At 41.1% G+C, this 24,283-nt stretch overlaps 1 protein-coding gene across 2 annotated transcripts in view; it reads left to right on the forward strand.

Moving 5' to 3' along the window:
- LOC124147945 overlaps nt 1-24,283 on the forward strand; it is a 67,957-nt gene that overhangs the window by 35,609 nt on the left and 8,065 nt on the right. For both annotated transcript variants that reach the window (XM_048399543.1, XM_046518803.2), the window contains exons 2-9: nt 18,056-18,449; nt 19,456-19,554; nt 20,057-20,155; nt 20,290-20,388; nt 21,356-21,447; nt 22,637-22,994; nt 23,414-23,602; nt 23,812-24,104. In XM_048399543.1, coding sequence (XP_048255500.1) covers nt 18,093-18,449; nt 19,456-19,554; nt 20,057-20,155; nt 20,290-20,388; nt 21,356-21,447; nt 22,637-22,994; nt 23,414-23,602; nt 23,812-24,104 — 1,586 coding nt within the window. In that variant the 5' untranslated portion in view covers nt 18,056-18,092. The remainder of the gene's footprint in view (nt 1-18,055; nt 18,450-19,455; nt 19,555-20,056; nt 20,156-20,289; nt 20,389-21,355; nt 21,448-22,636; nt 22,995-23,413; nt 23,603-23,811; nt 24,105-24,283) is intronic.

Genomic DNA, 24,283 nt, shown 5'->3' on the forward strand with positions numbered 1-24,283 from the left:
ACATAAGGCATATTTCTTTTTTTGCAATTTGTCATGAACAATTTATTGAAAAATGGACCGTTGCTCATTATATCAATCCATGCATTGCTTCGTAAGGCAAACATCATGGGTTGCCATAGTGTGACTGAAATATTGCTGTCGTCAAACAATATTTATATATTCAGTCAATAACATTCCGTTAAATATACATTTTACGGAAGAGTAGTAGGGCCACGGTGAATTTTTTTTGTCTAAGTATCTCCTACGTAGGACTTACTATCTTCTACGTAGGACTTAGTATCTCCGACGCAGGACTTACTATCTCCTACGTAGGACTTATTATCTCCCACGTAGGACTTACTATCTCCCACGTAGGACTTACTATCTCCGACGTAGGACTTATTATCTCCCACGTAGGACTTACTATCTCCCACGTAGGACTTACTATCTCTTACGTAGGACTTAGTATGGCCTAGAATCACTATCTCCTACGTAGGACTTATTATCTCCTACGTAGGACTTATTATCTCCTACGTAGGACTTACTATCTCCTACGTAGGACTTCCTACGTAGGTCATAGTAAGTCCTACGTAGGAGATACTTATACAACAACAAAAATTCACCGTGGCCCTACTACGCTTCCGTACATCTGACACTGGGTGTTGGTGTTGGAATATTTACCGAAATGTTGTAATTATCTGATTGATGTTGATTGCATTGACATTTTACATTTAGTGTTACCAGACGAATTATCAGTCATAGAAACAAACCAAAGGATTTTTTTACCAAAATAAAGTGATATACTGATTCGTTATAATTATATTTTTTATAATTACCTTTTTACGGTGATCCATTCATGTACTTTTAACAGCTATTTTGTCTTTTGCGCCAAATCGAATCTGTTTCGTCGGATAATCGAGATTGATTATTCTCTGGCCTTGGCGGTTAATAGTTACATCACATTATTCAGAGAACAGTCGTCGAAACCAGATATGTTACGAAATTTATATGACTACTTGATTAATAGTGCTTAGACTTATTTCACATTATTTATCGAAACTACAGTTTCAGTAAATATGTAACTTAATATATATATTGATTATCTGATCATTTATGTCATATAATTAATAGAACGTACTTTAACATAATCCTTTACGGAAATGTGTATTAAATACCTACTTAATGTTGATTGAATATATGTCACTGTAACAGATTGCCTGATGAGATTAATGTCACAGTACCAAAACAACAACGACCCGAATATACCCGGAAATACAACTTCGAGGGAACTAATTGCTCCTTCAAATATTCACCTTGGCCCATTGACCCTCACAGAAATTCCACTCTGACATAGATCCATTTATAGATATGAACGACTTCGCGCGTGGCGTGTGTGTGCGTGCGTGCTTGCGTGTGTGTGAGAGAGAGAGATAGAGAGAGAATTAAAGGGAGAGAGGGAGGGAGAGAGATAGCGAGGGAGAGGGAGAGTGAAAAGGAGAGAGGGAGGGAGGGAGAGAGAGATAGCGAGGTAGAGGGAGAGTGAAAAGGAGAGAGGGAGGGAGGGAGAGAGATCGGGGAGGAGGGACTAAGAGGGTGGAAAGAGAGAGAGGGAGTGAAAAGGAGAGAGGGAAGGAGAGAGAGATGGGGAGGAGGGACTAAGAGGTTGGAGAGAGAGAGTGAGACAGATAGGGAGAGTGAAAGGGAGAGAGAGGGGGAGGAGGGACTAGGAGGGTTGAGAGAGAGAGGGAGTGAAAAGGAGAGAGGGAGGGAGAGAGAGATGGGGAGGAGGGACTAAGAGGTTGGAGAGAGAGAGTGAGACAGATAGGGAGAGTGAAAGGGAGAGAGAGGGGAAGAGGGACTAGGAGGGTGGAGAGAGAGAGGGAGAGTGAAGGGAGAGAGGGAGGGAGAGAGATAGCGAGGGAGAGGGAGAGTGAAAAGGAGAGAGGGAGAGAGGGAGAGAAGGTAACATTGGCATGAATGGGATTATATAAGAAACATAAACTGACGTGTGGAAGTATATGTACCAGCTATACTTTGGGTGAGATGGAATGAGGTTCAACGTCAAAGATTAATGCGCTACCCCACCGAGATGACATGGCGATATTTAACACAGAGAGCCTCCATTTAACGTCTTTTGGTTGACGCGGCCAAGGATCGAAGCCCCGTGCTTCGGCTCTCTGGGCAGACGTTCTATCCACAAGACCACGGAGGCGGTCCACAAGCCATAGAATAATGGCTTGTATCTCATGTATTTTGTCTTAGGAAGGATGGCACACTGACACAATTGCCTTCTCTGAAGATGTCCACCCTTTGGACCATCCGCAAACTCGTATCTGGCCTGTTCCACCGCCAATGGTGTCGTGATCTCGGCCTTCCTTTTAAAACACCATCTCACAGTAATATACCTTTAAGTATTCGTGAAAATAGTTTTTTTTAATGCGTCGATTTTATTCAGTTTCAACATGTCTGATTGTACCCGTGATACGACTACACCTTAAGTTATGTATGTACCAGGCTTGTCATGTAGGTAATCCCCAGTGCTACTCATAGCCATTCGTCTCCAAGACAACGAATCAACATGAACACAACACTGTGTGCATGAATGTATTAAACCTGATCTTCTTGTCACCCAAGTAGCTTTACAATGCTCAAACACGTTAGATATGTGTGCCCTTCTTCTTTGTAAGTAGCCATGACACATGAGCTGTCTCCACTCGCCCTTGACCTTCTGTGTTAGTGCTAACAATATGTTTCCACGACAGGTTTTATGATTCAAGTGAGTGAGTGAGTGAGTGAGTGAGTGAGTGAGTGAGTGAGTGGGTGACAGGGTGAGTGAGTGGGTGGTTGAGTGGGTATGTGAGTGGGTATGTGGGTGGGTGGGTTGGGTGAGTGAGTGAGTGAGCGAGTGAGTGAGCGAGTGAGCGAGTGAGCGAGCAAGGGTGAATGGGTGGGTGAGTGAGTGGGTATGTGGGTGGGTGGGTGGGTTGGGTGAGTGAGTGAGTGAGTGAGTGAGTGAGTGAGTGAGTGAGCGAGTGAGCGAGTGAGCGAGCGAGGGGTGGGTGGGTGGTTGAGTGAGTGAGTGAGTGAGTTGGAATATATTTACATGTCAAAACAACCTGCATATATGTTCATTGTGTGAGTTACAAAATCGTCACACGCGGGACATTCAGATCAGTTATTTATGAAAAAAAATATGAAAAAAACTCAACTTAAAGCCAACTTATGTTCCTTGCGTTTATTTATTGCTTCTATATGGCGTTCGACTCAGAATATCTCATGATCATATCAATAATACACCTTAATGCTGCGTGGGTTGTTTTGCCGTCGATTGATTCAGATTTTTTTAATTGTTTGTTTGTCTGTTTTACAATGCCGCATTCAGCAACATTCCAGCTTTATGAGGGTGGCCTGTAAATAATCGAGTGGTTGACATCATGAGCATCGATCAACACATATTGGATAGGATGACATGCATCAACCAAGTCAGCGAGCCTGACCACGCGATCCCGTTAGTTGCCTCTTTCGACAAGCATACTTGTCTTATTACAACAAACATGGGTTGCTGAAGACCTATTCTAACCCGGATTTTTACGGGTACTTTGATTGATATCGAGGTTATGACCTACGCTAAGTACTGCTGATTTGTGCCCTACATTGATACGAAACCCGCTGTATGAATACGTGTTTACACAAATCACCAAGCCTCGTGACGTTCTGTACAGCATCTAGATAATGTTAGTGTCATTTAAACTCGTTCAATAAAATGTCACAGTATTCTCACTGTCGTGGAATGTGATATTTCGAAGCCATTTGCCACGCCACTGACATGACACCTTGGTGTTTTTTAGAGTATATCCCTCCATTTGACTGGGGCCTTGCTATCTCGAAATAAAGTTCATTCGATCACCACATTGTATATCAGTCGTATTATCCCCTGTAACTCGAATAAAACAATGGTACTTGTACACGACTGTATCCTGTAGTCCGTGTAATTCAAGCTTAGGTTACTAGCACAAGCCTGTCCCATTTAGTCCATGTAACTCGAATCAAACAAGCTTAGGCTTACTAGCACATGACAGTCTCCTTATGTCCGTGTAACTCGAATCAAACAATGTTAATTAATTGTTCACGACAGTCTTCTTTAGTCCATGTAACTCGAATCAAACAAGGTTAATTAATAGTTCCAATGTAACTCGAATCAAACAAGGTTAATTAATAGTCCACGACAGTCTTCTTTAGTCCTTGTAACTCGAATCAAACAAGTTTAGGTTTACTAGCACATAACAGTGTCCTTTAGTCCATGTAACTCGAATCAAACAATGTTAATTTATAGTTCACGACAGTCTTTTTTAGACCCTGTAACTCGAATCAAACAAGGTTAGATAAAAGTTCACGACAGTCGTCTTTAGACCCCGTAACACTCGAATCAAACAAGGGCCAATGGGGGCAGTTTCCTTTAGACCCCTTAACACTCGAATCAAACAAGGGCTACTGGGGGCAGTTTCCTTTAGACCCCTTAACACTCGAATCAAACAAGGGCTACTGGGGGCAGTTTCCTTTAGACCCCGTAACACTCGAATCAAACAAGGGCTACTGGGGGCAGTTTTCTTTAGACCCCGTAACACTCGAATCAAACAAGGGCTACTGGGGGCAGTTTCCTTTAGACCCCGTAACACTCGAATCAAACAAGGGCCAATGGGGGCAGTTTCCTTTAGACCCCGTAACACTCGAATCAAACAAGGGTTACTGGGGACAGTTTCCTTTAAAGGGGAAGTGTACACGCAAAAATCACTTTCTTTCTTTTTCTAAACAAAACGCAATTGAAATTGAATTAATTAGTATCTGTGTTTGAAAATATACACTCATTTTTTTCACAGTGAACGTAGGAAGCTCACAATAGTGTGAAAATGATATGCCGTTATGAGGCCTTCGTTTTTCGAGCTAAACAGGCCTGAGTTATCCCCCTTAGATTATGACGTAATTGGTGCCAATTCAACTGGGTCCCTGTCTATTCTCAACGCAAAAGATATCAAGTACCAGTTTGCGGTAAAACAACATGGCCTACGACACACTCCGGCGCAGTGGTGACTCAGCATAACACTATGCTGGTTGGCATCTGAGACGCTAGAATCACACACCTGGACCTACACCACGTGAAGCGGCTCTAACAAAGCATGATGACGTCATAATGTTTATCAATTGGCACCAATGACGTCATATTGCAAGGGGCATAAGCCATGGTGTTTTTGTTGTGGAAATAGAACACCTGGTTAATGTGAAAAATATAAATCATTTTAATGCGAAAAATATGTTAATTAATTGTGATATTTTTATATTTTTGTCTATGACACTTCTATGTTAACACTTTTAATGTGGAAAAAGTACAAGAAAAATAGGTTCATTTCCGTGTGAACTTGCCCTTTAAAACCTGTAACTCTCGAATCAAACAAGGGCAATAGTTAAAAATAATTTCCTAAAGACCCTGTATGCATTGCACATACATGAACAAATCAAACAATTTGCATTTTGAACAGTTTTTTCAATAGCTACAAATACGAAAAGAGCCGGCATACCAGTCAGCGTCTTATTTTTAATTGGTCGAGCTGCAAACACCCCTGGTATCAATACATAATATTTCAGCTGGAAGCCGTTTAATAAAGGGAGTATCAATACTTTCAAGCAGAGTGACATGTTTATCACTTATTGTGAGGTGAGCTGCACCACTCTTAAAATAGCTACTATTCTATTTCATTCAATACGACAACCATGGTATTTGTCTGTAAAATGTGCGTAACCTCTATATCCCAGTAAATAGAGTGTAGTGATACGGCTATCTAGGACTCGGTGTCCCTATGTTCAATAAGCGCGGACACAGAACACTCTCCAAAAAACATAAAAATGTCATTTTGTTCATTGATTTGTTGTTCACCAAACTAATCATGTCAGGTCAAATGTTATCTTTAACGGAAATGAAGGGGTGAGACGTACATCGAGTTTAGATAGCGCGTTGAATATTCTGGGCTTTATAAAGTGCATGAAGTGATCTTATTTTTGGTGTGACATGCATCGGATTAGACAGTGCGTGAGTCAATTCAACAAGGGGCATTATGTTAAGGGAATATATATGCGCACAGTTCATATAGGCTCCAGTTACATTAATGATGAATGCAGAGGTTCAAATAAACATCCGGGCGGTCGGGTAGCCCAGCGGTTAAAGCCCTCTCGTCACGCCGAGGACACGGGTTCGATTCCCGACACGGGTACTATGTGTGAAGCCCATTTCTGGTGTCCCCCGCCGCGATATTGCTGGAATATTGCTAAAAGCAGCGTGAAACCAAACTCACTTAAACATACAACAACAGTTTCAACAGGACATATTTTAGAACCTACTCATTATATTGCTGTACAATTGTTTTCTATTCATCTGCCCACTTAAACCACAAGGGTGCAACATACAATGTCCTATGTGTGTTTAAGGGTTAATTGAATGGTTATCCCGGCTTTACCTTGGGAAGGAAAGAATCGGTAGGGCAGGACATGCTCGGTCGATTTGCGAACACACCTGTGTTATCTATAAAAGTGAAAGGGATTTGTCTATTCCAATTTGTCGGTTCCTATTTGTCGGTTCTAATTTGTCGGTTCCAATTTGTCGGTTCCATTTTGTCGGTTCCTATTTGTCGGTTCCAATTTGTCGGGACACTTTTCAGTTTATATCTCCAAGGTAGTCAAGTTCAAGGGGTCAGTTAAACGATGTCTGAATATACGACTGGCCCCGTGGGGAGTTCGGGTTAGAATTGTCCATAGTAACCTATACTTGTTTGAGGCACGGATCGGGTGGTCAGGCTGGATGACTTGGTTAACTGCATGTCATCGTACCCCGACGGCGTTAGACGTTGCTCATAATATCAATCTCTCGATTATGACAGACCGTCGTCATATAGATACGTCATTGTTGACCCAGCTTTAAACAAGCAAAGAGGCAACTAAATCCTATAGGTAATGAGACGCGCTGACTTGGGTGATTGCGTATCATTTAGTTATAACACCTCTTGAAAAGCCATCATCTGAGTATGTACAATGTCTATGTGATGCTACACCCCCGTTACAGCGCGAGTAATCGCGAAAAACATGGCCGGCCGAAAACACATGATGCCCGAAAACCTATGATCCGACGATACATTAAGCAAGATGTTACTTTTTGCCACTTGTATTCGATAATTTATGAGTATGTGATTCGGGTATTGCATCCTCCTCTCAGAAATACGACCACGTGACACTAAAAATGGGCTTCAGGTATTTTCCCATTCGGGAATCGAATCCTAGTCTTCCACGTGACAAACCATACAGGAGTAATGAAATTAATTCAATATGAACATGTCGTCCAAAGAGAATTGGAGATCATTTTGGTAATGTTATTTCAACGCAGGTGAATGATTTTAGATCTCGAGGGTATTGATAATGTTCGTAAATTGACAAAGATCCTCATTTGTAATCCAGATATGGATTTCGAAATGTAGTGGGATACTGGGTATTGAGGTAGTCGGCAAGAGATGAATTGGGTTCTCAGGCGACCTACTCGAGTTTCAATGGAATCAACACAAAAGACACAAAGTAAACCGAAGACTTTTCATTTCATATTTAATGCACTCATTGGAGACCTTATGAAATATTTGCATATCTGTTACATTTCTATGCTGTAGAATACTGAAATAACTTTCTGGGCCAGAGTATATGTAAATACATGTGAACATGAACAATCGCGCATAGGTCCTGTCCCACAATGAAACACGTTGCCTGATGTTTCTCCTCAGGCATGGGCCTAATGTGCGAAAATGCGCCCCTGTTCATCCAGGAGGTGACTAGGTACCCGCTAGGATGAGATGGCAATGTGGCTGTAAACCTCTCACCTTACAATATAGCGACAAAACCCTTTCCACATACAATAGATTGTACGATTCCGACTATATAATGAGTATGTGTTTATGATTTGGTTGGTTGGTTGGTTGGTTGGTTTGTTGTTTAACGCCGCACTCAGCAATATTCCAGCTATATGACGGAGGTCTGTAAATAATCGAGTCTGGGGCAGACAAGCCAGTGATTGATATCATGAGCTTCGATCCACGCAATTGGGATCGATGACATGCATCAACCAAGTCAGCGAGCCTGACCACCCGATCCCGTTAGTCGCCTTTTACGACAAGCATAGTCACCTTTTACGGCAAGCATGGGTTGCTGAAGACCTATTCTACCCCGGAATCTTCACGAGTCACTAGTAAATAGTAATGATACAAGGTGTTCGCGAAAAGGTGAGCGTGTCCTGCCCCACCGGTGGCACCCGTCACAAACACATGTAAATACAAGTCAATTGTTCACTTAAAAAACCACGGGAACATATGGTAGAGGCAAATAGGGAATTGCATCGGACATCATTTTTGTCACTGATGTGTAAATTTGGAAATGTCCTCCACATGTCTTCCATAAAACATTTTGAAAGCTTTACTGAGGCCTTGAATGTTGTAACCTTGATCAAACAATTTCTGAGCAGTCATATGACTCTCTTTAAAATCTTAAAAGGAGCATGCTCGATTGTATCACGAAAGTTGTGAAATGTAAACACCAAAGGCTGGAGCTGCTGGAATATTGCTAGACATGAAATGAAATGAATTCAATCAAACATGTCGTCCAAATAGAATTGGAAAAGATCTATCATAATCCTGTCACATGATCTGTCATTTTGGTAATGTGGTTTCTACGCAGATGAATGACTTTAGATCTCGAGGGTATTGATAATGTTCGTAAATTGACAAAGGTCCTCATTTGCATTTCAGATATGAATTTCAAACTACTAGGTATTGAGGTAGTCGGCAAGTGATGAATTGGGTTTTCAGGCGACCTACTCGTATTTCAATGGAATCAACTCAAATTACACAAAGTAAACCGAAGACTTTTCATTTCATATTTAATGTATTCATTGGAGACCTTATGAAATATTTGCAAATCGGTTACATTTCTATACTGTAGAATACCGACTTAACTTTCTTGGCCACAGTATATGTAAATACATGTATACATGAACAATCGCGTGGGAGTTGCTGGAATATTGTCCTACATGAAGGGAAGGTTGACTATTGGAAATCTGAAGTCTTCCCTCATACAGCCTTGTGGAGAGTGTTTTGTCACTCTGAATCTTTATGCATAAATCTAAATATGAATCAGATAAGGCGCTCTCAACCTCTTGGCCAAATTACCTTGTTTTGACCTTACCAATCCAAACAGAAATTCCGATTTATATGCATAAAGAAACAGATCCGCCAAAAGGGGAGTACAGTTGGGGATGCCTACTTATTGCCTAAATGTCTTACCCCCCAAAATTTACGAAGATGTTAACAATGAGGAAGTCCAGCATTTCACATATTGATTTCTCAGTTGACTTCATATGGCATTTGCTTTCATTTTTTCAAATATTGTCCTAACCCTCTGAATATCGATCCGTTAATGTATCTGTGTTTATCACGTTTTGTAACAAAATCCCCATGGATCAAGGTATGAAGTTTTCCCTTAAATTTGTCATGTGGCATAGCGGTGTCAAAGCTGAAAATCAAATGTTTTGACAGAATAAATCTAGGTTCTTTTCTGAGATTGAAAAAGGTCAGGCAAATCCTTTGAGTTTTTGAGAATCCACAGGGTATCAATTCCGCGTGTCACAAATACTTTCTGTGAATATAAAGAAAGTCCTTCCTTGATTGTATTAAGGACTATGGATAGTCTTTGAGATAGGGATTTGGTGGTACATTTGCTGGACCCAGCAATATATATCTTTCTTTGTACAAAAGAGAAATGGACATATCTCCAGGGTTTAGACTCAGGTTAAAAGTTGACAGTACTGATTTATGGTTTTGGCAGATTTCCTACTCAGATAACATACTGGTCTTATATGTTGCATTACCTGATATGTCATTAATACCAAGTCCTTGAGTTTTGATTGACAATTAATGGAGCGATGCTTACATACAATGGTTATGTTATTTGAGGCATTCAGTGGGAACAACTACAAACCTTTCGTGTAGGGCAGCCAGACTTTGTATGACAGCTGGCTGGGACAGAATGGGCTTAGTCCAATTCCGTTTCCTCTTTTTCAGTTTGTGCATTCTACCAATGACAACATCACGCACTGACTTAACCCAGTCTGATAGACATTCAACAGGTTCCTCTTCTCTTTTGGAATACGAAAGGACGGGTACAACATAAGTATTTGTTGCTTTAACTTTATTGCGAGTGTCCTGCCCTGAACTCCAGATTTTCTTAAATCTCCATTTATACTCTGCCCGAAGTTTTTCAATGATATGGGCATTCTGGAGTTCGTCCCTAACCTGCATTCCTACGTACATATATGCCTTGGAACGCTTGTACTTTCATATAAAACATGCTTGCACGTTGCTCATTCATTTTATTTTTTGGAAGACATGAGTTACGCTGAAGACAGTATTCTCTCTTATATCTGCCATCCCCTGTGATGAAATGAACTTTAATTCAGACAAACCAGAGGTTGGTATCTGCCCGGATACGATAGCACACCAATACAGTCGCAGATAGGAATGTGTCTTCCTTAATTACTGTCATCCAAAGTACCATCCACACGCTAGCCTACGAGCAATCCGATCACCTTTAACGACCAGTACTGACTATTTGCAACCCTTACAGTGTATGTCGAATGTGCGAACGTTCTGAACCAAGAGGTTCCAAAGGTTTCAAATGAGTGGGGTTGCATTTCGTTCATGGTTCTATGTTCAGTGTTAACTGAGAAAAACGAATAATGGTTGATGTTGTGGTTCTGGAATGACAATAACAACGGAAAAAAAAGACTTACTATGAATTGTTTTGGCTTAAAGTTTAGCATGAGCAATACGTAAAGGGTATGTAGTGTCCTATATAACGTGTTGATAAAATAAATAGAGGATTCATCACGAGTGTTTTTTAATATGGGAAATATCAACCGAGTCTTAGTTAATCGGTATTTGCCGAGCCTTTGGCGAGGCTTTGGCGAGGCAAATACCGATTAACGGGACGAGTTTGATATTTCCCATATTAAAAAACACGAGTGATGAATTCTATTTATCATTTTCACATTTTTGCTTCCAAATTCAGGAATAATTGCATTAAACATTAACATCAGCAACTTGTCGAAAGCTTACGTATAGATCGTGCGTAGTGATACATGTTTTCCATAGCCATGTAAACCAAAATAAACAATTCGCTGAGAAAAAAAGTTCCTCGGATTATTTTAAACAAAATACTTGAACAGACTTTTGCAGAATAATTGAAACTTTAAAACGGTAACAACAACGATTCTGTGTAATCTGATTATATCTCTGGTGTAACTTCACTTATAATATATAGTTTCAAATCAAACCGCTCCCTCTTCCGGTTATCTAATTTGCATATCTAATTTGCATACTTATGTCATTGGGGTATGACATACATGTTTTTATGTCATACGCTTATGTCATGGATAAATGCTTAAGTTAAATGATAAAGTCGATTTTTACATAGCGAATTGTGTGTTACCTATGTTATACCTGTGCTCTCAGTGTTTTCTTGCACAAAATCAGGTATTCCTTGACCATTATTCTTACATGTAAGCTACTCAAAAGAAGTCTAAGAACACTTGATTTTTTCACATGACAAAAGTCATGGCTATGACAGATTAACTACAGTCATATGAAAAAATCGGGTGTTCTTATACTTCGTTTCCTTGTACAGTAAACTATGGCTATAACGAACTAAAATGGACCACTAAATTAAGTTTGTTTCAACCGTAGTTTGTTATAAGCATATATACAGCCTATACACAGCAAATTAACAGGCAAAAAAAACAGTTCGTTATATCCGTCAGTTCGTTATAAACGTGTTCGTTATAAACGTAATTTACTGTAGTATATATCAATAGATTGACACACAAACGATCAAAACGATGTTTCCAAAAGGTGAAAAGCATTATTGCGTGATTTTGTTTTGAACGTCATTCTTGCTGAGAAGATTTAACATTGGCGATACAAAATTTATTTCGGAAACGTTATAATATACTAAGTCTTTGTATTCGTCTTGTTATTTATATCTAAATAAATAGGTGCGGTCGGGTAGCCTAGTGGTTAAAGCGTTCGCTTGTCACGCCGAAGACCCGGGTTCGATTCCTGACATGGGTACAATGTGTGAAGCTGATGTGACATTGCTGGAATATTGCTAAAAGCGGCGTAAAACCCCACTCACTCACTCAATTATAACTAAATATCCTTTTATCTTTCCTTTATCATAACAATAACAATCCGATAACACCAACTGTCGTGAAACAGCTCTCCATCCTGCGCAGAACGCTTGAAATAAGTGTGCAGCAGTGCAATGTTTGTGTTATGCACAGATCGGTATCGACAGAAACACCCTGGGAGGCGACCTGATACGTCTGTGCGCGTTCGCGATGCTCTTTATAATGTCCGTTATGTTCTTTTATCAGTAACAGATTACACAAATGCAATTTGTTATTGTCAACAATACAATCACTCTCTTTGCAAGTATGTATTTGTTCAAGACGCAGGGCTGTGTTTATCAGTGATCCAGTGTTGGTAGACTGGTAAAAAATATGGACCCCCATCCACCTTTTTGATCAATACTTTGGGGCGGTGGTCTCAGTGAAGACTTTGTTGATAATACATGTGTGAGTTATGCATGACCATCTGTGAAATATGTAATATTTACTTTACCCTCTGCACCGATAAGAAATATTTTCAACAGGCACTTTTTACTTTGTGTTGCTTGGACACTACACTGTGATTAGTCTGTCCGGCGCGGGGGGAACAGGTGGCCCAGTCGTCTAAGGCGCCGCGATTCGCTGTGCAGAGTTTCGTCCCTTGGGCACGCCAGAAACCGATGATTGTGGGTTCGAATCCCGGTTCGCCCCGATTATGTTTCCAGGTTTATCAGCACCTCTCCCGTGCCCTACGGTTCCACCGAAGTGGTAAACGTCTGAGACCTGCATCATTTCGGGTTTTCCTCCCACATTAAGCTGAAACGCCATGATATGGAATAAACTGGAATAATGTTAAAAGCGGCGTTAAACCCAACTCACTCACTCACTCACTCACTCACTCACTCACTCACTCACTCACTCACTCACTCACTCACTCACTCACCGTAGTGTAGTGGATGGAGCGCATGTCCAGAGTTCGGAAAGGGGGTTCGATCCCTCGGCGGCGTCATACCAAAAGACGTTAAAAGATGGTACTTGTTGTTACCCTGACTGGAATTCGGCATTAAGGGGATAAAACAAGGACTGGTCTACTCGGAGTCAGTACACTGTGTGGGGTATCCCTGTAAAACTGTGGCATGGTATCTGAGTGAGCTAACACCATAAAACCACCAATATGGTGCTCGCCACTTGAAATAGAATCACGAAATATCGCGATTGTTAATTAACGAAGGTAGCTGTATGTGTTCTAATACTTATAAGGAATTATAAGGAATTTTTTTTTTAGATATACAAAAAATGCAAAGTCCGCTTTTCCAGAAATATTTTGCTAGTGATAATCATCATCACTGAGTTTTGACCACGTGGTTACTACACGGGTAAGCTTCGGGAAGTTCCTTGCAATATGACTGCCCGTAATATACATATATTATAGTGATCTTACTGTTGTCCACATAGGGCCACTTGGCTCGGTCTGAAGCCCCACATTCGCATTTAACAGGTCATGTTTTCTGTGTTCCCTGCGTATCTTTGTCTGTACATACTGGTACATACACGTCGAATTCAGAAAACCTGATTGGTCATTGTGAACCAGGAAGTACATTATCTCGCGGTGTTAAATCATTACATTGGCTGTGAATGACTTGAACTACACAATACGACATTGGCATTTCAAGAGGTTCTTGTTGTGGGTTGAGAAGCAAACTCTCCTTTATTGCGGTTCAATTTGACATGTTCCCAGAACGAGAAGAGGGTTCTTGGAAGAGTGATAATAGTTTCTTCATAACCCGTCAACACAGCCATAGCAGCCAAGTAAATAAACTGCTTTTATTATTCATACGACGTTTCAGAGAAGCCAAGTGAATACGCTACTTTAGATGAGGGTAGCTGAACACATGACACCTCTTTATGGACAGCAACTTCTTGTATTCTTCATACGACGTTTTATAGCAGCCAAGTATATCAACTGCTTTAGTTGAGTATACCTGTCCCGTGTGCGAAATACGCATCAGTCGGAAAGCGCACGTTAAATCTCCAAAGTAAGTAAGTAAGTATACCTGTCATGTGAACAAGTACCGATCGACGGTATAGTCGCGGGTCTCTCGAGTTACCCGTTTGGCAAGGGACCAGAACGGCGTTGCGTGACTGGCTAGGGGTGTCTGTGATGTCGGTGCCTGGAATGTCTGTAATGTTGTAATCAATGCGCATCTGATACCTGTGTGCGTGGAGTGTTCCAACGACAAACTGTATCGCCGATATGAAGCAGTGAAGCCGAGAATCATTGTCAAATCGACAAAGATACCACGTTATATATGAAACATTTAATTGTCCCAGGAAACGCTTCAAAGAAATAATTATTCTTCATTCCACATATTGTTGTATAAAGAAAGAAATTGCCTGTCTCAAACAATAAATTGTTACAATAACAAGAACATTAACCACATCAGCCAAGTTTATTCATGTGCGCCTGAGACAGGATTGTGTCTCTATCCCTCAGAATCGGGTTATTTTAGCTCTATTTTAGGTCTCAAACTCCAAGCATTTAAAAGTTCATGTTTTCTGTGCTCCCTACTTAGCCTTACAAACTGATGGCAAACACGTTATAAAATATGATACTTGATTACATACCAAATAAAATATTACACGTAATGACATATGATATATAATTTATGATGCGTGATGACAAATAACACATAAAACATTACACGTAATGACATGATGTATAAAATATGATATATGATGACATATAACACATAAAATATTACACGTAATGACATATGATGTATAAAATATGATACGTGATGACAAATAACACATAAAATATTACACGTAATTACATATGCCATATAAAGTATTATTCGTTATGGCATATGACGCATACATTATGACACGTTGTGACATATGGCATATGAAATATGATACTTAATGACATATTATGCATAAAACATGACACGTTATGACATATGACATATAAAGTATGACAAGTTATGATATATGCCATATAATGTATGGCAAGTTATGATATATGCAATACAAAGTATGACAAGTTATGACATATGACATATAAAGTATAACACGTTATTGCATATGACACATACAGTTTGACGCGTTATGACATGTGGCATATAGAATATGACACGTTATGATTAAGTCATTAACAATGACACGTCAGGAGATACGACATATAATATGACATGTAAATATGACACTTGTTTTAATGATGTTTCTAATGGCATGGTCATGTTGATGCAACTGGCACGTTAACAGTTGCTGAGCAAGTTTGCAATATCACTTAAATTACAATGCGCAGCATTTCTATCCTCTCATCATCTTAGATTTCATTTGTCACGCTCGTGGTAGGGGTCGTCAAACGACCTGCCAAACTAGGGTAATTATATGTATGTAAAAAATATGAGGTCACGCTCGTGGTAGGGGGTGTCAAACGGTCTGTCAACCTAGGGTAATTATGTGTATGTACAAACCATGAGGTCACAGTCGATTGAGCAGTCGATCTCCACAAAGCAGTTAGTAAACGAATATGTAGACAACACATTGTTCACTGAAAACAGATAGCATTCAGATCTTAAGCAAATACTCGTTAATAAACGATCAACTGGACAGGTTATATAGAATTGCTGCAGTATTGAAACTATAAACGAGCTGTTCAAAGAAACATGCATAGAGCGCTGACTTATATTACATAATTGATGACATAATTAGTCACGGGTTGCCCAATAATCTAAAGGCCATTTTATATGCATATTTGTGTCCCTTTGCCATGTCAGGATCCACTAATCCTGGATCGACTCCAAGATTCACCCTGATTATTCTCCTTGGCTTTTTAGCGTCAGATATCGTGTATTGTAAAGATATGGCGACAGCGACGCCCAAAATTGTTATTCAAAAGGTGTAAAACCCAACACACTCACTCACTCACTCACTCCCACCTAAAACGGATTCTAGCATCCATACGGTCAAAATAATGCTCACATATTTATACTCACTTACTCAAGACCCTTCATTGTTCCAACTGTTGAATAACTCTGAAATGTAAACTTTCATTCTTATTCACGTAAGACTAGAAAATAATAATAATATGATCATGAACATTTTGTTCCAAAGTTTCATCAGGCACATATTGGCAAGAGTGTTCCCCATATATGGCTAACAAGCCAAACGTGACTGCAGTAGTGTTTACGATGACACGGGCTATGACTACTTATGTCGAGACTGTGTTAAACTGACACCGAACACCATAAAACGACGCTATACCTCTACCGATATCCTCTTTGGTGTAAGTCAATTGCGGGATGTTTGGATTCACACATGACAAAAGTCACTTTTTCAAGTAAACACAATGCACCTGTTTACAAGTGTGAGCTTGCACTTAATGGGTCCCAGTGAAGGTTAGACAACGACATAATATTATCTTGGCGACGAGCTTGCTTAAAGGGGCAATAGGCCCGGGCCAATTGACAGTCCGAAAAAAGTATGATTCAAATCCTTAAAACCCACTTTGTCGAACAAACTGACAATTGTATGATTACTCCTATCACATTTACGAGGCCCGCGACTATCCGGGGTAGATAAGGTCTTCAGCAACCCATGATTGCCATAAAAGGCGACTATGCTTCTCGTAAGAGGCGGCTAACGGGATCGGGCGGTCAGGCTCGCTGACTTGGTTTATGCATGTCATCGATCCCAATTGCGTGGATCGATGCTCATGATGTCAGACACTGGGTTGTCTGGTCCAGACTCGATTACTTACAGACCGCCGTCATAAAGCTGGAATATTGCTGAGTGCGGCGTTAAACAACAAACAAACAAACAACATTTACGAGGTTTGGCCGATATGAAAGTTGCTTCTTACAGTTAAACACTTCAACGGATTTACTGTGTTTGAATTGACTCGGTCCCACGAATGCTGTGAATGTGTGAGGAATTTCTTACATTTGAATGGAATTTTATGCATGCAACGACCGGGATGCACGTGCAATTTTAAGGTGTACATGTGACTATCATGCATGATTCTGAAAAAATCCATGCACATTCATTTCTATGTGATTTTAATGGTGAACAGGGTTTCCTCACGCTTGTATATAAACACGCGGTCAAACAAGGAATACAATTATGGTATATACAATGAAATGTTTGGGCATGTCATAACTAACATAACAGACACTTTGTTCGTGCATTGTGAAGACGACGACGACGACGACGATGCTGCTGCTGCTGCTGCTGCTGCTGCTGATGATGATGATGATAAAACAAAGTACTCATGAAGTGGCAGCTTCTTGCAGCTACCGATTTACCTTTAAACTTCCCAGATGCTAAATAGCTGTCCCGAACTTCACAAACCATTGAGTGAGTGAGTGAGTGAGTATGGTTTTACGCCGCTTTTAGCAATATTCCAGCAATATCACGGCGGGGGACACCGGAAATGGGCTTCACACATTGTACCCATGTCGGGAATCGAACCCGGGTCGTCGGCGTGACGAGCGAACGCTTTAACCACTAGGCTACCCGACGGCCCCCACAAACCATTGAAGTTACTGTACTTTACGGACTCAATTAGTATATATCCATCCTTCCCACCCGTCGTTTCGCAATGCATATAAAGTGAAACCTCTCTAGTCCGGTCCTCCTTTTGGGACGATTACTCTTAGCGACGTCTACATATAAAATAAGGACATTGCCCATTACAGGTGATTCCAGACGTCCGGATTAAAGAGGTTTCACAGTACACATACGTATCTCTATTGTCATTTGTGTTCCTCTCTGATTACTGTCATTAGCAGTGAAATTGTATATAATTTGTTTATGTAACATCTCACCCAGGTTATCCCACTGAGGAATTTCGATCTGAGCGGCGAGTATGCCGGGCTCCAAGAAAGTTTCCCACGCAGACCCGAAGGGCGCGAAGTGGAAGAGTGCCTCTCCAAGTGACACTCCCAGGAAAACAGCGACTGAAAAGAAGACTGACACTCCGAGGAAGACCGAGGGTGGGAAGAAGAGCCCCAAAGATGAGCCGGAAGACAAATCGGCGAGGCCAGAAGCTGCGCAGAAAGGCGGGAGAGGTCACACGAGCGTCAGGGATGCAGATGGGGAGAAGCCACCAAGACACGTGGTGGAGAGAAACACAACCAAGTTGTTCGAGGCCGTAAAGCGCGCACAGACGCATAATATGGAGGAGTTTATCAGACTTGGTGGCAATGTAAACGGGAGAGATGAGGTGAGTAGACGCTGGTATGGTTTTACGTTTCAATAGCATTATTTCAGTGACATCACGACGAGGACCCCTGAAATGGGCTTCACAATTTGTACCTGTGTGAGGAATCGAACCCGGGCCTTCTGCGTGACGAACGAACGCTTTAACCACTAGGCTACCCCACTGCCAGAAAAGTACGTATGGCAATAGAATGTTTGGACCTATTCCTAGAATCATGATGTAGATTGTCTTCAAAGTCACGACCTTCATCGTCAGATGTCTATACACATCCATGTATTGTAACAATCAGAGGCTGAGTGTATGATGACTGTTTGCGATGGTAGTTTGTTTGTTTATTTGTTGTTTAACGCCTAACTACTCTTCTAGCTGTATGACGGCGGCCGTTAAACAATCGAGTCAGGACCCGACTATCCACTGATAGATAGTGTGAGCAACGATCCACGTCGGGTTCGATGACACACAATCAACCAAGTGTTCGAGCTTGACCACTACCCATTTAGTCGCCTCTTAAGACCAGCTTAGTTCATTGGGGACCTGTTCTTACCTGGAATTCCCACGGGGTGCGATTGTAGACAGGCACTAAACATTGCACGTGTTGTTCTGGACGGTGGTGATTATTTGTGTTCACAAACTCCTAGAATGACGATCGGGGGCACGGGTGGCCCAGTCGTTTAAGGCGCCGCGATTCGCTGTGCAGAGTTGCGTCCCTTGGGCCCGCCAGAAACCTATGATTGTGGAATCGAATCCCGGTTCGCCCCGATTATGTTTCTAGGTTTGTCAGCTCGTGCTCGTGGGTTTCATCATTTCGTACTTTCCTCCCACATTAAGCTGACACGTCGCGATATAACTGAAATACTGTTAAAAGCGGCGTTAAACACAACTCACTCACTCACTCACTCACTCACTCACTCACTCACTAGAATGCCGATCAAACAGTTAACGCAATAAATCAAACTATAACGCAAACTGGATCGCAAACACTTGCTAGTATAAACTTTTATACTTGCAGGAAGGAAAGACTCCTTTAATTTGGGCGGCCGAACTCCGAAACAATACGGTGCAGACGTTGCTTTGTCATAAAAACGTTGACGTCAATGCGTCGGACAAGGTAAATCTTGGATATCTCGTGATTTTCAGCTACAGTTACTACAGATTTGTCATGCATTGTGGTGAAATCTCACTTTGGGATAAAGTTAACATGTTGATAAGGTTCAGCTTGTCTGAGATGACACCTGGCGTAGTTTGATCAGGGTTAACACTCAAGGCCCAAGTAAAGCTTCAAACGTGCACAGACAGGTGGATGGCATTTCCACATTTAACGCATTAGTGATCAAAATGATGTCTGATGCAATTTCCCATTTTTACTTGAACCATACATTTCCCTTTTTTCAGGTAAACAATTGACTTTCCTTTGCATGTGTTTGTTACGAGTGCGCCGGTTGGGTCAGGAAACGTTCACTTTTCCGCGAACACATGTTAATGATATAGTCGGAATCGAACAATGGACTTTTTGATGATAATGAAATGGCTTTTCTCGCTTCTATTATTATCGCCAATTCGTATCAACGTCTTATGACATTCCAATCACAAACGGGGTATTTATTTTACAGCTGAAGAGAACTGCGTTGCATTTTGAATCCGCCCATGGTGACATGGACAGTGTGAAGCAACTACTGGCACACGGAGCAAGAATAGACACTAGAGATTCGGTATGAAGCTACTACAAACACCCTAATATCTGCCAGTTAGGATCAATACGATAATATCTGAATTATAGCATGTTTAAAATCATACGGGTAGTTCAGACAGAAAATGGGTTGTATTAACTTTTCATTCATTACAGGCTGGGAGAACCCCCTTGCATTTTGCTGTCAACGGAAACCATTTTGCAACAGCTGATATTCTGGTATTTTGCGGAGCGGACGGTGCACTAAAGGACAAGGTATTCTCAAGATGAACAACGACATTAGCTTACACTAATGTGTAATGTGAGTGAGTGAGTGAGTTGGATTTAACGCCGCTTTTAACAGTATTCCAATTTTATCACGGCGTGTCAGCTTAATGTGGGAGGAAAGCCTCAGGTCTCAGACGTTTAATACTTCGGTGAATCCCACGAGCACGGGTATGGTGCTGATAAACCTAGAAACACAATCGGGGCGAACCCACAATCATTCCTTTATCTGGTATTCGTTCGGTCTCACAATCAATATCTGCACTGCGAATCGCGGCTCTTTAGACGACTGGGCCCCCCGTGCCCCCGAAAATACTTCAGAGGGCACATTTGGTCAAGTCATCGGAGACGCAGCAATTCGCCTTGCAGATATTGATTGTGAGATCGAACGAATTCCAGATACATGTACTCGCTGATTAGGTTTATGTGGAACATGTCTCAGAACTGCATCGCGTTTAAACTTTCTTCACACTTGATGCTAATAATTGTGAGCCCTGTCTCTTTGTGATTTCAGGGTTAATGTCTCAGTGTTTAACTTATATTTTAATGTTTTGTAGCCTTTCAAACATGTAGTTAGTCTTGTCTTTGCTAAAAGTGTAAATATAATTATCTTATGACAAGCCCTTTCTTCTGATATACTCGCGATGATATATCAGTCAGTCGTAACTCGCGTGGAACAGCCTATTTTAAAACTACATATGTTTAAGATGTAACATAGATAACAGACACATGTCCGAGGTACTGGTAAATGTGTTGATTATCCATTATCCGAGATTTTACAGTCCCCTCCACCAGATATGGGGTTTTATGGTTTGCCTATGGTGGGTCAAGTTGAGATAAACGCATTGGTAGTAGAAGTACTTTCTTATATAAAGTATTGAAATTACACAAATATATGAATCAACATTCAATATCATTAGATATTAACCATTAAAAACATGTCTTCCTTCCATGACAGGACCGTGTGTCGCCGGAGTCCATCAGCAGGACACCACAGATGGCTTCACTCATGAAAAGGTCAAGGGAGATAACTGCAGCCATAAAGCATGAGTACGTATACCTGCACAAACTACCACGAAAGTACCTGAACCGCAACCTGTACTGTCACAGCAAACACACCCACGTCTTATTCTAGTGAATAGTATTTGTTGCATTATAATATAGGCCGTAAAAGATGACTATGTCTGTCGTATTAGGCGACTAACGGGATCGGGTGGTCAGGCTCGCTGGCTTGCTTGATGCATTTCATCGTATCCCAATTGCGTAGATCGATGTTTATGATGTCAATCATTGGATTGTCTGGTCCAGACTAGATTATGACAGACCGCCGCCATATAGCTGAAACAACAAACAAACAAACAAATAAACATTACCTTGATACTATTACTACAATCATTTCTTCAAATACACCATCTCCCCGAGGCAAAAGAGTTACCTGACTATAAAAGTCCAGTTTCCACCCTTGCCGAACTAGGCTGGTATTATGGAGTTACATTTTGGCTGGACTAACGAGTCTATGCATAGTCCAATCAAACTCGCGCACCGAAATCGAAATCCGGTTCGTCAACTGTCGTGCAGATTTCGGTCGATTGCAGTATTTGCAAAGCATGTGCACCGCCAACTCGTTGTCAACAGATATTTTCCAAATCTTTTCATGTTTTTAATCAAGGTGCTCACGTGATTTGATGCATTTCGCGATGTAAGACCAGTTTCTATCACAATATAGATCTTGATTATCGATCTGATCGTCCTGACTGGGCGACACCATTTTCTGTGAAGCAAACGCAAGTGATACGAGAGGTGGAATCTGATTGGTCCATAGGAGAGGCTTAGAAGGGACATAACTGGTAATAGCCACTGGTGGCGCTACGATCGAGCCCAGTAATTCAAGCTTAGTTCGGCAAGGGTGGAAACTGGACTTTTAAAGTCAGTTAACTCTCTTGCCTTGGGAAGATGCAAAAAACACTTACCGTTGTGTCCCCCATTAAATCGTTCTCTCGCTAGGACTTCCTTTCCATTTGTTTGTGACGGGTGCCACTGGTGGGGCAGTATACGCTCCCCTTTTCGCAAACACATGGTATCATCACTATTTGATAGCAATTCATAAACACAAGTTCATGATATAGTCGGAATCGTACAATGGACTTTACCTTCAGCCGAGATTTTGTTATGACCATGGAAAGAGGTTTGCCGCGTTTTCTTTGATAACAATACTGAAGACTATTTATTTTTTTTACAGGTACATCACCGTTCAACGCACAACATTGATAGATAACAGTCGCACGGACCTTGATAGCATTGGTCTAGCAGTGCAAACGCCTAAGTTGTTTTCCAAGTCACCAGTCTGCTTTCTTTGTAGACGAGTTAGGCCAGAGTACAGCCTTAGATTTCTGGGGCCCATTAAGTCAGAACTTCTCATCAGCGACACTTTCGAATTCCGGATATCCGGGTCACAGTTCAAGGGCAAGGTCAAAGTGTACATCCCAATGTATGACAAACCGGAGCCGTACGAAGAAGTGCACATCAAAACAAACATGAAACATACCCTGAGGGAAGACAGTGAAGAGCTTACTGACTACGAGCGTCTCAAGAACTCGGTATGAGTATAGCAATAATATGTTATTAAGAGACATATCCTTCTATCAAAAATATGTTTGAGCTTCCAATTTAGATTTTTTGATTCCTTGTCTATGGACTAACCTAAAGCTATATGTGAAGGAATAATGGACACAAAGAAAACAAAATTACTAAAAGATATATCAGTTATGTTTGACTAGTTGTTTTTTTCTGATGGTTTCTTATTGACAATGGTCTTATTTCTCACCACACAATCTAATCATGGTCACTGGCCCATGACCTATTTATGGATTTCATCCAAAGAATAGGAAGCGTTTCTTTGTTGCCTGACGCGGCATAGAAGTACTCGTGCCATACGACGGCGTACAACACTATGGCTGAACTGAAGCAATGACCAGGAAGCAATAACTACCTATGATGTTGTTATTTGATGATCTAGAACCAGTGGATTTGCAGTGTGGACATCGACCTGAAGGAAATCAACGCCTTTTTGCTGGTGACCCGACCAAGAGTGGAATACTTCAACGTGGGATCCCGAGGAGGACAGTTTGTTTCCGAAGTCGACGATTTCATCAAATTTGATATTCCTTCAAAATCTTTCTCAGACAAAGGAAGTTTATCACTGGAGGTAGGTTACCATGGTGCTCAAATGTTACAGATTTTCACTTGTCAACAAAGATACAAAATATGGCCAGCAACTACAAGAAAATCAGTCGAGATAAAATGTAGCATGTAATATGTAGAAGATTAATCATATACACTCTTTCTTTTTCATGAATCGTTTGGCCAAACCAATCCATGGCTGCATGAATTAATAGTTTGGGGTATTTTGTGCAGCTTATCCCACGACCTGCCTATGACAACGAGGACCTGGGATTGGAGACAATTGAGGTCGCATCCGTGTCCAACTTCTACGACGTTAATCACACACGCAAGGAACAGCCTCAGAATGACGTCACAGTCACGTTACCTCTTCCACGTGACTACATGGGAGACGGCGGGGACCTTTATGTGCTGAACAGACGAGACAAAGAGGAAGATGAATCAGAGCTGTCACTGTGGGAAATTGTCTGTGTTAATCCTAAAGTGACGCAGGGAAAGGTCATGTTCAAGGCAACACATTTTTGTAGGTAAGTCAGTGAAAAAACTATTATCGATATTTCGACTGAGGTACGGGTGATATGGGAGGCATTTGACCTTTCATCCATGACTGCACAAGAATAAAACTTTTACAAGTATACATAATTTTCTTGCAACTCTCCCAATTGCTTGTATATTACCCTCCTAATTCAGGTAAAATTGCCCAAAA

This window comes from Haliotis rufescens, unplaced genomic scaffold (assembly GCF_023055435.1).
Source record: "Haliotis rufescens isolate VD_foot unplaced genomic scaffold, xgHalRufe1.0.p SCAF_2, whole genome shotgun sequence".
NCBI classification, from domain to species: Eukaryota; Metazoa; Mollusca; class Gastropoda; order Lepetellida; family Haliotidae; genus Haliotis; species Haliotis rufescens.